This window comes from Boleophthalmus pectinirostris, unplaced genomic scaffold (genome assembly GCF_026225935.1).
Source record: "Boleophthalmus pectinirostris isolate CB_2022bp ecotype Guang Dong unplaced genomic scaffold, ASM2622593v1 HiC_scaffold_8, whole genome shotgun sequence".
Taxonomy (NCBI): Eukaryota; Metazoa; Chordata; class Actinopteri; order Gobiiformes; family Gobiidae; genus Boleophthalmus; species Boleophthalmus pectinirostris.
In genome coordinates this window covers 2,010,323-2,024,988 of record NW_026571515.1, presented here as the reverse complement: position 1 = coordinate 2,024,988, position 14,666 = coordinate 2,010,323, and the positions used below count along the sequence as shown (strand labels likewise).

General features: G+C 44.4%; 1 protein-coding gene across 1 annotated transcript in view; it reads right to left on the bottom strand.

Moving 5' to 3' along the window:
- Positions 1-3,820: 3,820 nt before the first annotated feature.
- LOC129412280 (nephrocystin-4) overlaps positions 3,821-14,666 on the bottom strand; it is a 53,682-nt gene continuing 42,836 nt past the window's right edge. Inside the window, exons 5-6 of the mRNA XM_055165566.1 lie at positions 4,218-4,367; positions 3,821-3,849 (exon numbers count right to left, since the gene is read on the bottom strand). Coding sequence (XP_055021541.1) covers positions 3,821-3,849; positions 4,218-4,367 — 179 coding nt within the window. The remainder of the gene's footprint in view (positions 3,850-4,217; positions 4,368-14,666) is intronic.

The window sequence follows — 14,666 nt, the reverse complement described above, 5'->3', positions numbered from 1 at the left end:
ACCCAGAACTAACCCAGAGGAACTAACCCAGACAAAAAGAACTGAACCCAGACTTAATTTGTGCAATTATAATTTTTATTTTGATGACGTCATCCAGCCCCTCAAAATGTGAAACAGACTCAAAACAGACAGAAAACTGTAGTTTTTGTGTATTTGTACTTTTTATGTAGTTTTAGTTTTTATGTAATTGTAGTATTTGTGTACTTGTAGTTTTTATGTACTTGTAGTTTTTGTGTAGCTGTACTTTTTATGTACTTGTACTTTTTGTGTACTTGTAGTTTTGGTGTACTTGTAGTTTTGGTGTACTTGTATTTTTTGTGTACTTGTACTTTCCGTGTACTTGTAGTTTCTGTGTACTTGTAGTTTCCGTGTACTTGTAGTTTTTGTGTACTTGTAGTTTTCGTGTAGCTGTAGTTTTTGTGTACTTGTAGTTTCCGTGTACTTGTAGTTTTTATGTAGCTGTAGTTTTTGTGTAGCTGTAGTTTTTGTGTACTTGTAGTTTCTATGTATTTGTAGTTTTTGAGTAGTTGTAGTTTTGATGTACTTGTAGTATTGATGTACTTGTAGTTTTGATGTACTTGTAGTTTTGATGTACTTGTAGTTTTGATGTACTTGTAGTTTTGATGTACTTGTAGTTTTGATGTACTTGTAGTTTTTATGTACTTGTAGTTTTTGAGTACTTGTAGTTTTTATGTACTTGTAGTTCTGATGTACTTGTAGTTTTTGAGTCTCTCACCGTGTTCTGTCCGTCTTCGTGGATTCGTTCCAGCAGTTTCCTCTCGAAGGCGTCGACGTCGGGCTCCAGGGACAGGCTCAGGGCGCTGAGGGTGACGGCGGCGGCGGCGGCGGCGGGCAGGGGGCGGGGCTTCAGCAGAGCGCCCCCTGGAGACCGAACACGAACAACACAAGGACACACACGCTCAGATAACACGCAGCATCAAGGACAAGGCAAAGTCTCCACGGGATTAAAGGACCTGCACCTGATTTTTATTTTTTCATTGCAAATAAGACCAGTGTGTCCTGTCTGTCCCCCTCCTCCTGCTCCACGCTAAGTCACTCCCCCTTCAGAGCGCTGTAAGGTTATAAACGCCTCCTCGTTTCTCTTTCCTTAAACAAACACGAGCATCAGAGACGATTATCGAGTAAAAACGTGGGATCTACAAACACGCTCGTGGTCTTATGGTCTTATGGTCCGGTAATCAGGAAGTGTGTGTTAGGCTGCTAGTTGTTCTTAGTTTTACCATCACTGCAAAACTCCACACTGGTCTCAGAAAGTTGTGAAAAGATCTAAACCAGGTCTAAACTAGATCTAAACCAGGCCTAAACCAGGTCTAAACAAGTCCTAAACAGGCCTAAACCAGATCTAAACCAGGTCTAAACAAGGTCTAATTCAGGTCTAAACAAGGCCTAAACCAGGCCTAACCCAGATCTAAACCAGGTCTAAACAAGGTCTAATTCAGGTCTAAACAAGGCCTAAACCAGGCCTAACCCAGATCTAAACCAGGTCTAAACCAGGTCTAAACCAGGTCTAAACCAGGACTAAATCAGGTCTAAATCAGGTCTAAATCAGGTCTAAATCAGGTCTAAACCAGGTCTAAACCAGGTCTATCTAAACTAGATATAAACCAGGTCTAAACCAGATCTAAACCAGGACTAAATCAGGTCTAAACCAGGACTAAACCAGGACTAAATCAGGTCTAAACCAGGACTAAACCAGGACTAAATCAGGTCTAAACCAGGTCTAAACCAGGTCTATCTAAACAAGATTTAAACCAGGACAAAACCAGATCTAAACAAGATCAAAACCAATTCGAAACCAGATCTAAACCAGATCTAAACCAGGTCTAAACCAGATCTAAACCAGGACTAAAGCAGGACTGAACCAAGTCATGAAAAGTTCTTATAACCTCATAATCATAATGTTCCAAATACATGAGGAAAGTTTGGACTCTGCAGACGGTTTTAAATGGACCGGTTCTGTTTTTCACATTTTTAAAGTTTTTTTTTTTTTTTTTTTACTGTGTTTTTTGGGCGCCTTAAAGCGGGACCACACACTAAATCCACTTTATTTGCTCCTAACCTGTTTTACATGCAGCTTTAATAGGACCGTCTACAGCTCCCGGACATTTTCAGTCAAGTTTACTGCAAATTAGGAACATTTGTTTGACTGGAACCCAGAACTAATACACAAGTTTATGAGAGGCTCTGTTCAGATACAAGAGGACAAGTGTGGACAAGTGTGGACAAGTGTGGACAAGTGTGGACAAGTGTGGACGGATGTGGACAAGTGTGGCAGATGTGACAAGTGTGGACAAGTGTGGACAAGTGTGGACAAGTGTGGACGGATGTGGACAAGTGTGGACTGATGTGGACAAGTGTGGACAGATGTGGACGGATGTGGACAAGTGTGGACAGATGTGGACAAGTGTGGACAGATGTGGACAGATGTGGACAAGTGTGGACAAGTGTGGACAAGTGTGGACAAGTGTGGACGGATGTGGACAAGTGTGGACAGATGTGGACAAGTGTGGACGGTGTGGACGAGTGTGGACAGATGTGGACAAGTGTGGACAAGTGTGGACGGATGTGGACAAGTGTGGACAAGTGTGGACAAGTGTGGACAAGTGTGGACAGATGTGGACAGATGTGGACAAGTGTGGACAAGTGTGGACAAGTGTGGACAAGTGTGGACAAGATGTGGACAAGTGTGGACAGATGTGGACAAGTGTGGACAGGATGTGGACAAGTGTGGACAGATGTGGACAAGTGTGGACAAGTGTGGACAGATGTGGACAAGTGTGGACAGATGTGGACAAGTGTGGACAAGTGTGGACGGATGTGGACAAGTGTGGACAAGTGTGGACGGATGTGGACAAGTGTGGACGGATGTGGACAAGTGTGGACATGTGGACAAGTGTGGACAGGTGTGGACAAGTGTGGACAGATGTGGACAAGTGTGGACGGATGTGGACGAGTGTGGACAGGATGTGGACGAGTGTGGACGGATGTGGACGAGTGTGGACAGGTGTGGACGAGTGTGGACGGATGTGGACGAGTGTGGACAGGTGTGGACGAGTGTGGACAGATGTGGACAAGTGTGGACAGATGTGGACGAGTGTGGACAGATGTGGACGAGTGTGGACAGATGTGGACAAGTGTGGACAAGTGTGGACAAGTGTGGACAGATGTGGACAAGTGTGGACAGGTGTGGACGGAGTGGACAAGTGTGGACAGGTGTGGAGAAGTGTGGACGGATGTGGACAGATGTGGACCGGACTCAGATCTCTGGATTGTTGGAGTGGAGTGTTTCTGTCTGTGTCGTTTCACACAAATGACTGAGAAAATTAAGTAAATTTTTGTACACTTGTCTTTATTTAATTTGTCACTTTTATTTTTAATGTTAGAAAAGAAAAGTTCAAGAGTAACTGATTTTTACTGTCTTAAAAACATGATAACCAGAACTAAACCAGGTCCAAAGCAGGTCTAAATCAGGACTAAACCAGGAATAAACCAGATTGAAAACTAAGCCTAAACCAGGTCTGAACCAGGTCAAACTAGATCTAAACCAAGTCTAAACCAGTACTAAACCGGGACTAAAACAGGACTAAACCAGGTGCAAACCAGGTCTAAACAAGTTTTAAACCAGGTCTAAACCTGATCTAAACCAAGTCTGAACCAGGTCTGAACCAGGACTAAACCAGGACTAAACCAAGTCTGAACCAGGACTAAACCAGGACTAAACGAGGACGAAACCAAGTCGAAATCACGATGAGTTTATCAGAGCTTTTACACGACTCTCACAGACCAGAGATGATAACAACTAGCATGCCAACACCACACCTCCTGATTCTAGAACAATAAAGTGTTCTATCATTTGATGCAGACAGAAGACAGTGCTCACGTTTCTGCTTTCTTAAAAAATATATCTGAACTGGAGTTGTGTTTGTTTCATTCACATGTTTGAGTCACTCTTTTTTATTATGAGTCTGTCTACATCTGCAAAGCTCAAAACGCTCTGCTCCACCTTGTGATGTCATGAGGTGGTAGTTTTCAACAGCTCCTTTTAACTTTAGTTCAGTAGAGATCAACAAGTCCAGGACTGAAATGATCCAAATGATCTAGTGAAGGTGTGTGGAGTTTAAAAACACAGTGGAGCTCTTCCTGTAGCACCACATGATGACATCACAAGGTGGAACAGAGTGTTTTCATTGATTTACCTGCAGGGGCCGCCAGGAGCCCGGGGAGCCCCTCGTCGCCGCTCAGGAGCACGTTCTCCGGGAGCAGGTGCAGCGCCGGGGCCAGAGCCGAGTGGCCCCTGACGACACAGTCCAGAAGGGCCCCGTCCACGACCTGGAGCACACTGCTGTCTGAAACACAACCAGAAACCAGGTCTAAACCAGGTCTGAACCAGGTCTGAACCAGGTCTGAACCAGGTCTGAACCAGGACTAAACCAGGTCTAAACCAGGTCTGAACCAGGTCTGAAACAGGTCTAAACCAGGTCTGAACCAGGTCTGAACCAGGTCTAAACCAGGTCTGAACCAGGTCTGAACCAGGTCTGAACCAGGTCTGAACCAGGTCTAAACCAGGTCTGAACCAGGTCTGAACCAGGTCTAAACCAGGACTAAACCAGGTCTGAACCAGGTCTGAACCAGGTCTAAACCAGGAGTAAACCAGGACTAAACCAGGACTAAACCAGGTCTGAACCAGGACTAAACCAGGTCTGAACCAGGTCTGAACCAGGTCTGAACCAGGACTAAACCAGGACTAAACCAGGTCTGAACCAGGTCTGAACCAGGTCTAAACCAGGTCTAAACCAGGACTAAACCAGGTCTGAACCAGGTCTGAACCAGGACTAAACCAGGTCTGAACCAGGTCTGAACCAGGTCTAAACCAGGTCTAAACCAGGTCTGAACCAGGACTAAACCAGGTCTGAACCAGGTCTGAACCAGGTCTGAACCAGGACTAAACCAGGACTAAACCAGGTCTGAACCAGGTCTGAACCAGGTCTGAACCAGGTCTGAACCAGGTCTAAACCAGGTCTGAACCAGGTCTAAACCAGGTCTAAACCAGGTCTGAACCAGGTCTAAACCAGGACTAAACCAGGACTAAACCAGGTCTAAACCAGGAACCAGGTAAACCAGGTCTGAACCAGGTCTGAAACCAGGTCTGAACCAGGTCTGAACCAGGTCTGAACCAGGTCTAAACCAGGTTCTGAACCAGGTCTGAACCAGGTCTGAACCAGGACTAAACCAGGACTAAACCAGGAACCAGGTAAACCAGGTCTGAACCAGGTCTGAACCAGGTCTGAACCAGGACTAAACCAGGACTAAACCAGGTCTGAACCAGGTCTGAACCAGGTCTGAACCAGGTCTAAACCAGGTCTGAACCAGGTCTAAACCAGGTCTAAACCAGGTCTGAACCAGGTCTAAACCAGGACTAAACCAGGACTAAACCAGGTCTAAACCAGGACTAAACCAGGTCTGAACCAGGTCTAAACCAGGTCTGAACCAGGTCTGAACCAGGTCTGAACCAGGACTAAACCAGGTCTGAACCAGGTCTGAACCAGGTCTAAACCAGGACTAAACCAGGACTAAACCAGGACTAAACCAGGACTAAACCAGGTCTGAACCAGGTCTGAACCAGGTCTAAACCAGGACTAAACCAGGACTAAACCAGGACTAAACCAGGTCTAAACCAGGACTAAACCAGGTCTGAACCAGGTCTAAACCAGGTCTAAACCAGGACTAAACCAGGTCTGAACCAGGACTAAACCAGGTCTAAACCAGGACTAAACCAGGTCTGAACCAGGTCTGAACCAGGACTAAACCAGGTCTAAACCAGGTCTGAACCAGGTCTGAACCAGGTCTAAACCAGGTCTGAACCAGGTCTAAACCAGGTCTAAACCAGGACTAAACCAGGTCTGAACCAGGTCTGAACCAGGACTAAACCAGGTCTAAACCAGGTCTGAACCAGGTCTGAACCAGGTCTAAACCAGGACTAAACCAGGTCTGAACCAGGTCTGAACCAGGACTAAACCAGGTCTAAACCAGGTCTGAACCAGGTCTGAACCAGGTCTAAACCAGGTCTGAACCAGGTCTGAACCAGGTCTGAACCAGGTCTGAACCAGGACTAAACCAGGTCTGAACCAGGACTAAACCAGGTCTAAACCAGGACTAAACCAGGTCTGAACCAGGTCTGAACCAGGACTGAACCAGGTCTGAACCAGGTCTGAACCAGGTCTGAACCAGGTCTGAACCAGGACTAAACCAGGTCTGAACCAGGACTAAACCAGGTCTGAACCAGGTCTGAACCAGGTCTGAACCAGGACTAAACCAGGACTGAACCAGGTCTGAACCAGGTCTAAACCAGGTCTAAACCAGGTCTGAACCAGGTCTGAACCAGGACTAAACCAGGACTGAACCAGGTCTGAACCAGGTCTAAACCAGGTCTAAACCAGGTCTGAACCAGGACTAAACCAGGTCTGAACCAGGTCTGAACCAGGTCTGAACCAGGTCTGAACCAGGTCTAAACCAGGTCTAAACCAGGTCTGAACCAGGACTAAACCAGGTCTGAACCAGGTCTAAACCAGGTCTGAACCAGGAATAAACCAGGTCTGAACCAGGACTAAACCAGGTCTAAACCAGGACTAAACCAGGTCTGAACCAGGTCTGAACCAGGACTAAACCAGGTCTGAACCAGGACTAAACCAGGTCTGAACCAGGACTGAACCAGGACTGAACCAGGTCTGAACCAGGACTAAACCAGGTCTGAACCAGGACTAAACCAGGTCTGAACCAGGTCTGAACCAGGTCTGAACCAGGTCTGAACCAGGTCTAAACCAGGAATAAACCAGGTCTGAACCAGGTCTGAACCAGGACTGAACCAGGTCTGAACCAGGTCTGAACCAGGTCTGAACCAGGACTAAACCAGGTCTGAACCAGGACTAAACCAGGACTAAACCAGGACTAAACCAGGTCTAAACCAGGTCTCCATAAATAAACAGGATTATGATGTACATTCCTTAAAATCGTCTGTATATTAAATATTATTATGATATTTCAGAACATTTCAGACTCTATTTAATATTTGATGCTCAAAACTTTAAATTTATTACCGTATTTTCTGGAGTATAAGTCGTACCAGCCAAAAAATGTAAAATGAAGGAAAAAAAATGAATTTTTGGGGGTAAATTTAGTAAAAACAACAGAAGAGAAAAGAACAAACTGTTAATGTCAAATATCTCACAGTTCTTCAGAGAAACAACAGAACAGAACAAGTTTAACAAACGCTCCAATAAACTCTAAATCAATAAACTCTAAATCAATAAACTCCAAATCAATAAACTCTAAATCAGAGTTTCCCCCGGCGCTTTATCGTTACGGCGGCCTCCTTGACAACATTAGTCCTGGTGGTTTAGTCCTGGTGTAGGCCTGGTTTAGTCCTGGTGGTTTAGTCCTGGTGGTTTAGTCCTGGTGGTTTAGTCCTGGTGGTTTAGTCCTGGTGTAGTCCTGGTTTAGTCCTGGTTTAGTCCTGGTGGTTTAGTCCTGGTGGTTTAGTCCTGGTGGTTTAGTCCTGGTGGTTTAGTCCTGGTTTAGTCCTGGTGGTTTAGTCCTGGTGGTTTAGTCCTGGTGGTTTAGTCCTGGTTTAGTCCTGGTGGTTTAGTCCTGGTTTAGTCCTGGTGGTTTAGTCCTGGTTTTAGTCCTGGTGTTAGTCCTGGTTTAGTCCTGGTGGTTTAGTCCTGGTGGTTTAGTCCTGGTTTAGTCCTGGTGGTTTAGTCCTGGTTTAAGTCCTGGCTACAGATTGTCGCACACACACACACTCTGAGCCCCAGACACACACACACACACACACACACACACACACACACACACACACTCTGAGCACCACCGCGCGCACGCACGTATCACACACACACACACACACACTCTGTATCACACACACACACACACACTCTGTATCACACACACACACACACACACACACACACTCTCTGTATCACACACACACACACACGTATCACACACACACACGTCTCAAACTCGGAGCAGCACTGTACACTTCACATGTGTGTTATGTAAGAGCTGAAGAGTCGGTGAGCGTCAGAGCGTCAGAGTGGATCACTGCGCTTCAGACTGAGTCAACTGACAGCGAAACTGAAGAAGCCCCGAGCTCAGGCCCGTTTATCCTCACGCTTCACTTTCAATATGTCTGCACTCCAACGCCTCTCACTCTGGAAACACAAAACTCTAAACACAAAACTCTAAATATAAAACTCTAAATATAAATGGACAGAGCCGCTACGTTCAAATATAATAATAATAAATAATACGTTTTTTATGGTGGTTCATCAAAGCCTGGTAAAAAATTAAAGTTCCAGATCACCTCGATTAGAACCTGCGTCAGGTTTTAGCTCCAAAACATGATTTAGGAAGAAATGTGGAAGAAAATGGAGACGTTTCAGAGGAGTTCAAGCTGCATTAAAGGTTGTACGGAAGATTATTATTATTTTTTTTTTTGTTTCAAATTGTCAGTGAAAGTTTAAAATACCATTACAGAGACGCAGCAGCTTTGTAATTATGATGACCAAAAAAAAAAAAAAAGAATGAAAATCTATCAACTGTGGACGTAGTGAGGCCAGATAAACATCAGCCAATAGAAAACGAGGCTGCCTCATTTGCTATTGGCTGTTAGGTTGTCAATCAAACTCCCCACGCGCGGGGATTATGTGGTTTATGCAGCGGTTTTTAGAGGCTTTTTTTTACACTGTCGCTTCCTCGCAGTTCGCACAAAGTTTGTTGCGACGGCCGACGAGAATCCACGAGCAGATCACCGCAAAAGAAAGTCGGTTTTTGAGGTCGATGAAAGAAGAAGAGAAGAAGGCGAAAAGGAGCGAAGACAAACTGAGGATCATTATTCATTCACTCCAGACCCAGTGGTGTAAACTACTACTGTAGCCACAGCTGTCCTGGGGCAGACTGATGGAAGTGAGGCTGCCAATCTGCACCATCGGTCCCTCCGACCATCACCATCACACACCACTTTCATACAGGGCAATGAGGGTGAAGTGTCTTGCCTAAGGACACAGTGACAGTTTTTTTTTACAACTGGTGCCTCCTGTGGCTCCTGATTTTCCCAGTGTCTCCATCCAAATCCAGACCCAGACCAGACCCGGACCTGCGGAGCTTCTGAGATCTGACGGGATCAGACTTTTGACAAGCTGATATGACCACAAATATATATATATATATATATATATATATATATATATATATATATATATATATATATATATATATATATATATATATATATATATATATATATATATATATATATATATATATATATATTATATATGGAACCAAATCAACCAAATGCAGAGTTCTAATCTAGAGAATCTAAAAAAAAATGTTTAGCTGGATATTTCATAAATGATAAATTGCATCATGTTCCAACACTAATCAACAGACACATAACAGACACATGTTTTAGTAACATTAGAACATGTCTTAAATCTCCCTTGTTAAAGTGAGATGTGGAGTTGTGCGTTGGGTTGTGAGTCTCCGTGCGCAGACAAAGGGCTGAGTGCACTTGGCTGGACAGAGGCTTTGTTCATTAGCGCGGGGTTAAAAGCGCAGCTCTCTCATTATTCCTCTTGATTAGAACACGCTCTCATTACACCGAGTCAAGGCCGCGCCGACGCCCGCTCTCCACAGGGGGCAGCAGCTCCTCCAGAGGACAGACCCCCAACCACAGACGCACTTCACCGCTCCCCTCGCGCTCTCCCCGGCTTCGTTAGAGTTTTCAGGAAACGAGACACGAATCTGAAAAGTACGATTCACGGGTCTGTGCTCAGAAAGGATTTGTTCATGTTAAAGCTGCTCCTTGAGACTGGAGGGGTCGAGTTGCTATGGAAACGAGCTCTTAATCGATTAAAATCCCATAGTTAACTCAAGGTTTATGGTGAATTAATCACACATTTTTGTCCCTTGACATTTTAATCTTCTTATCAACATAGAAAAGTGGATAGGCTTTGTGGAAATGTTTTTTTGTTGTTTTTTTTTAAAATAACTGTGACGTGTTTGACCGAACGCTGCTGTACGAAGGCCGATGACGTCATCACACGCTGCTGTTTGTTTACATGTCGCTTTTAGTGGAGAAAATAAGTCCAGCGGCACAAATATCCATTAAACAGTGAGACAGATGTGAGTCCTGCTGTGAAACTCTTCTCTGTGAGTTTATGAAGATAAAAACAGCCTGAGGAGAGTCTGTAAAACTTCTGTCTGTGTCACAGTTCTTATCGAAGGTCAGCGCGGATTCGCCGTGTGTTTTGGAGCGAAGTTTATTTTGTGTTTTCCTCGTGTGAATAACATCAGCGCACACACACAGGGCTTCTCTGTTTCATAAGTACAGGGCCGTTCACACCAAAGCATCAAAAAACGCCTTGACGTCTCTATTTGGAGCCTTCTGATTTGAGTTTAGACGCCCCGACGCTCGTGTCTTTGACGCCGTGGACGAACGGGACAAAAATACTTGATGCGCGTCCGTTGCCCTGGAAACAAGAGCCCGGTCCCGGTTTTTTCCCGAAACAATGTCAGACCAGACTGAGAGAGACATAAAAACATAAAACATCAGCGGAGGAGATACTAGATTATACTCCACTAATGACACTGGATCAGTCCCGGTCTAGTCCTGGTCTAATCACGGTCTAGTCCCGGTCTAGTCATGGTTTAGTCTCGGTCTATTCAGGGTCTAGTCCTTGTTTAGTCCCGGTTTAGTCCTGGTTTAGTCCTGACGATCGGCTCGGTGATTGTGGTGTATATATTTATTCTCCGCTCATGTTTGTGGTTCTGGTTCTGGGGTTTTTCTTCCTGATAATAACGTCGCTGCGTCTCTGGATACTCGTCCCTGATTGGATGACGCGGCGCATCTGACGCGAAAAGTTCAGCATTTTCAACTTCTTGACACTGACGCCAAAACGCTCAAGACGCGCCGCGCTGACGCCAGATTCGCGCCGCGCTGACGCCGAAGACGCGCCGCAAACACGCAGGACGCTCTCGTCGCGTCCACATCGACTTTACATTGAAACTGGACGCTTTGACGCCTTGGTGTGAACAACCCTTAAGTCTTTACAGTTTTTTACGGAGCTTTATTCAATGACTCCAGACCCGGTGATGGTAAACTACTATTGTAGGCACAGCTGTCCTGGGGCAGACTGACGGAAACGAGGCTGCCATGCCAGTCGCCGCCATCTGTCCCTCCAACCACCACCATCACTCACACACACACCACTTTCATACTGGGCAGTGTGGGTGAAGTGTCTTGCCTAAGGACAAAACAAAAGTTTTTGCCACTGGCGCCTCCTGTGGCTCCTGATTTTCCCAGGTCTTCTGTTCAAGTCCAGACCAGACCTGGACTCTGAGCTCCTGAGGTCTGCAGGGATCAGGCTTTAACAAACTGGTCTGGCCACATGTACAAATAGTTTTTCTTCCTGTTTGCAGCTGGATCCTGTAGATTTTTCTAACATTACAGCAGAGGACACAGCTTATGAACAAAATTAGTTCACGATAAAAAAAATTAACACCATTAAAAAAATCAACACCATTAAAATTGTTTTGCGTTAATTAATAAGTCAATATTTTTGCCAGCACTAATGGAAACGTTACTGCTTTGCTCAGTATGTTCCACAGTATGTTCATTTCTTTTTATTTCTTTATTTTATTTTTTTATTATTATTAAATTTATTTATTTATTTTTTATTTTATTTTTATTTTATTATTATTATTATTATTTTTAATTAATTAATTAATTTATTTATTTATAATAAGGACTGAACTGATCCACATGATTCTAGTGAAGGTGTGTGGAGTTTAAAACACACTGTATCACCGCATGACATCACAAGGTGGAGCAGAGTGTTTTGACCTTTGGAGATGTAGAACTAAATGTGCAGGTTTGTGTGTTAAACTTGTGAATGAAACAAAACAAAAAAAAACACAACTCCAGGTCTGTTTGTGACGAGGAAAAACGACATTAGAAAGAGATCAGAAAACAGCGTAATATGGGCCCTTTAATGCCATAGTGTGGAACATTCCAGAGACAAAGAAAAATTACACAGTGCAGCTTTAAGTGGTGGATACTGGGCCAAAATCTGTTTAATATTTATCATTAATTTCTCTTAATTTTGAGTTAAAAATGCACTGCAGAACTTCTCAAACTCACTCACACCAAGAGCGAAGGTTTTTCAGGGAACTTTAGAGAAATAAAAACACAAATAATTCAAGAAATCTGCAGGTTTGTGTGTTGAACGTGTGAATGAAACAAAAAAACACAACTCCAGGTTTGTTTGCGACGAGGAAACGACATTAGAACATCAGAAAACGGCGTAATAAGAACATTTTGACGATGGCGATGGCTCACAGCAGCAGTAGTTACAGAGAGACGGTTGTGAGGTTTTTTATTTGGGACGTGTGTGTGTGTGTGTGTGTGTTCGTTCTGTCCGTTTCTGTCCGTCCTACGATCCGCCGCACATGTTTGTGTCGCTAAAGGGCTCTCGATAAACAGGAGATGAATGGAGATGTTTGTGTGAGTGTCTGTGGAAAGTGTCTGGAGCTGGTGACTCACTAAATCTGTTTACTCTGGCTCTGCTCCTGCTGCTGCTGCTGCTTCTGCTGCTGCGGAGTCGGACACTTTCTCCAGATTTATCACTGACTTCATCGTTCTGATCGTTATTTACTCGACTGTTTGTTCAAGGGCAGTTTAAGAAAGAGATACGACGATTAAACGAGACACTTTCTGCCTAAGTGAGGACACAGACTGTAAATATAAATGGACAAAGCGAAGCCACGAGCCGCCGTGTTCAAAATCTGGAGTGAGCATGGGCGCGCTTATGGCTCCATCGACCCTGGCCGCAGTGGACTTTATATTGAAAAATTGTCGGTCTCTCTCTGTAACTCGTCACTTCGGTCTTAAGATGTTCGTTTTAACCTGCACGACATGATCCTGGTGTTTTTATTTCGCTGTTGTTTTGGTTGTGTTTTTGGTGCAGGAGGAGAGTGTCCGTGAGGCTGGTCTATGGAGAGACAAACTAGGGGTGGCACGGTTCATGAAAAAAAAAAAAACTGTCATGGTTCGGGACGTGTGCGTACCGTGTGGTTTCACGGTTCCCGGTTTGTGCATTGTATCCTCGTGTTTGTATATGACCTGTTTCACTTTGGACCAAAAGAAGAGGTGTGGAGGGCGGGTGCTGCGCATCACTGTACAAATGACAAGTAGAAGAGAAAAGGGCCTGTGTCGTTATCTCATGAAACCACAGCCGCATGTCAACGCAAAAACGACTCCACCAACAGGTGCAGCAGGACGAACACGCGCAGCACTGACTCCGTGTTTGTCAATGGGAAAAACGATCAAACTTGACTGAGGCGTTTAGTCATGCAGGTCCTAAGGGCCTGACATGTGTATTTCACCGTATGTGAGTGTAAAAATTTAACATTTTGGACACGTAACTTGTAGAATGCATGGAAAGTGAACGAGGGCGGCTCCACTGCATGCACTAGACACGCATATGGAGCAGCTCGTCCTGCGCATGTAGATTTCAGAAAATAGGATCCATCCTGTTTTTTGACTCTCTACGTGAGCGTAGGCGTGTGTCCCCGTCAAAATCCACAAAGAGCATGAATCTTTAGTTGTATTTGTGCGTTTACCATCAGCACATCGTGTCCTGGGGCAGATCTGTGTCATGTGAAAGAGTCCAGCTCCACAAAGACTCTTCATAAGAACTTTAAAATGTCCTTTTGAAATGGTGTGTTTGTGGTGGTGAGTGTGAACAGAAGATAAATACAAGTGTGTTCTGTTAGTTTCACTGTGGACCTGATACAAGCGACTGAACGCCTCAGTCAAGTTTGATCGACTTTAACACTGACACACAGAGTCAGTGCTGCGCATGTTCATCCTGCTGCAGCTTCAGGTGGAGTCATCTTTGTGTTGATGCACGGCTGTGATTTCATGAGGTAAACGCTGAAGTGCGCAGTGGAGCCAGGACCTTAACCTGCAGCCAAGAACTCAATCTCACTAAACCAAGTGTCCGACTCCTGAGGAGGTTTGGGTTTTGGTGGAAGGTGGTACAGCCGCCTGTGGCCAAAAATAATGTGCTTAAAGTCAAATTCAGTTTGTGCTGATTACATTACTGATTATAATTTTATAACTTTTTTAATGCTGTGTCCTAAATTGTGGATGATTAAACTAACATAGCACATGATGAAGTATATTTCTGGAGATTAAAGATTAAAAAGAAAAAATTACAACAAGAACCGAACAGAACCGAAAACAGTGACTTTAAACCGCACGAACAGAACCGTGAATTTTGTGAACCGTGTCACCCCTGAGACAAACAGGAGTTTTTGTTGTGTTTTGTTGTTATTGTTGTTTTGGTTGTTGTGTAGTTGTTGTTGTTTTGGTTGTGTTTTAGGTTGTGTTGTTGTGTTTTCGGTCGTGTTTTTGCTGCAGAAGGAGAGTGTCCGTGAGGCCGGTCTGCGGAGAGACAAACAGGAGTTTTCGTTGTGTTTTGTTGTTATTGTTGTTTTGGTTGTGTTGTTGTTGTTGTTTCAGTTGTGTTTTTGTGTTTTTGGTCATGGTTTTGGTCGTGTTTTTGCTGCAGGAGGAGAGT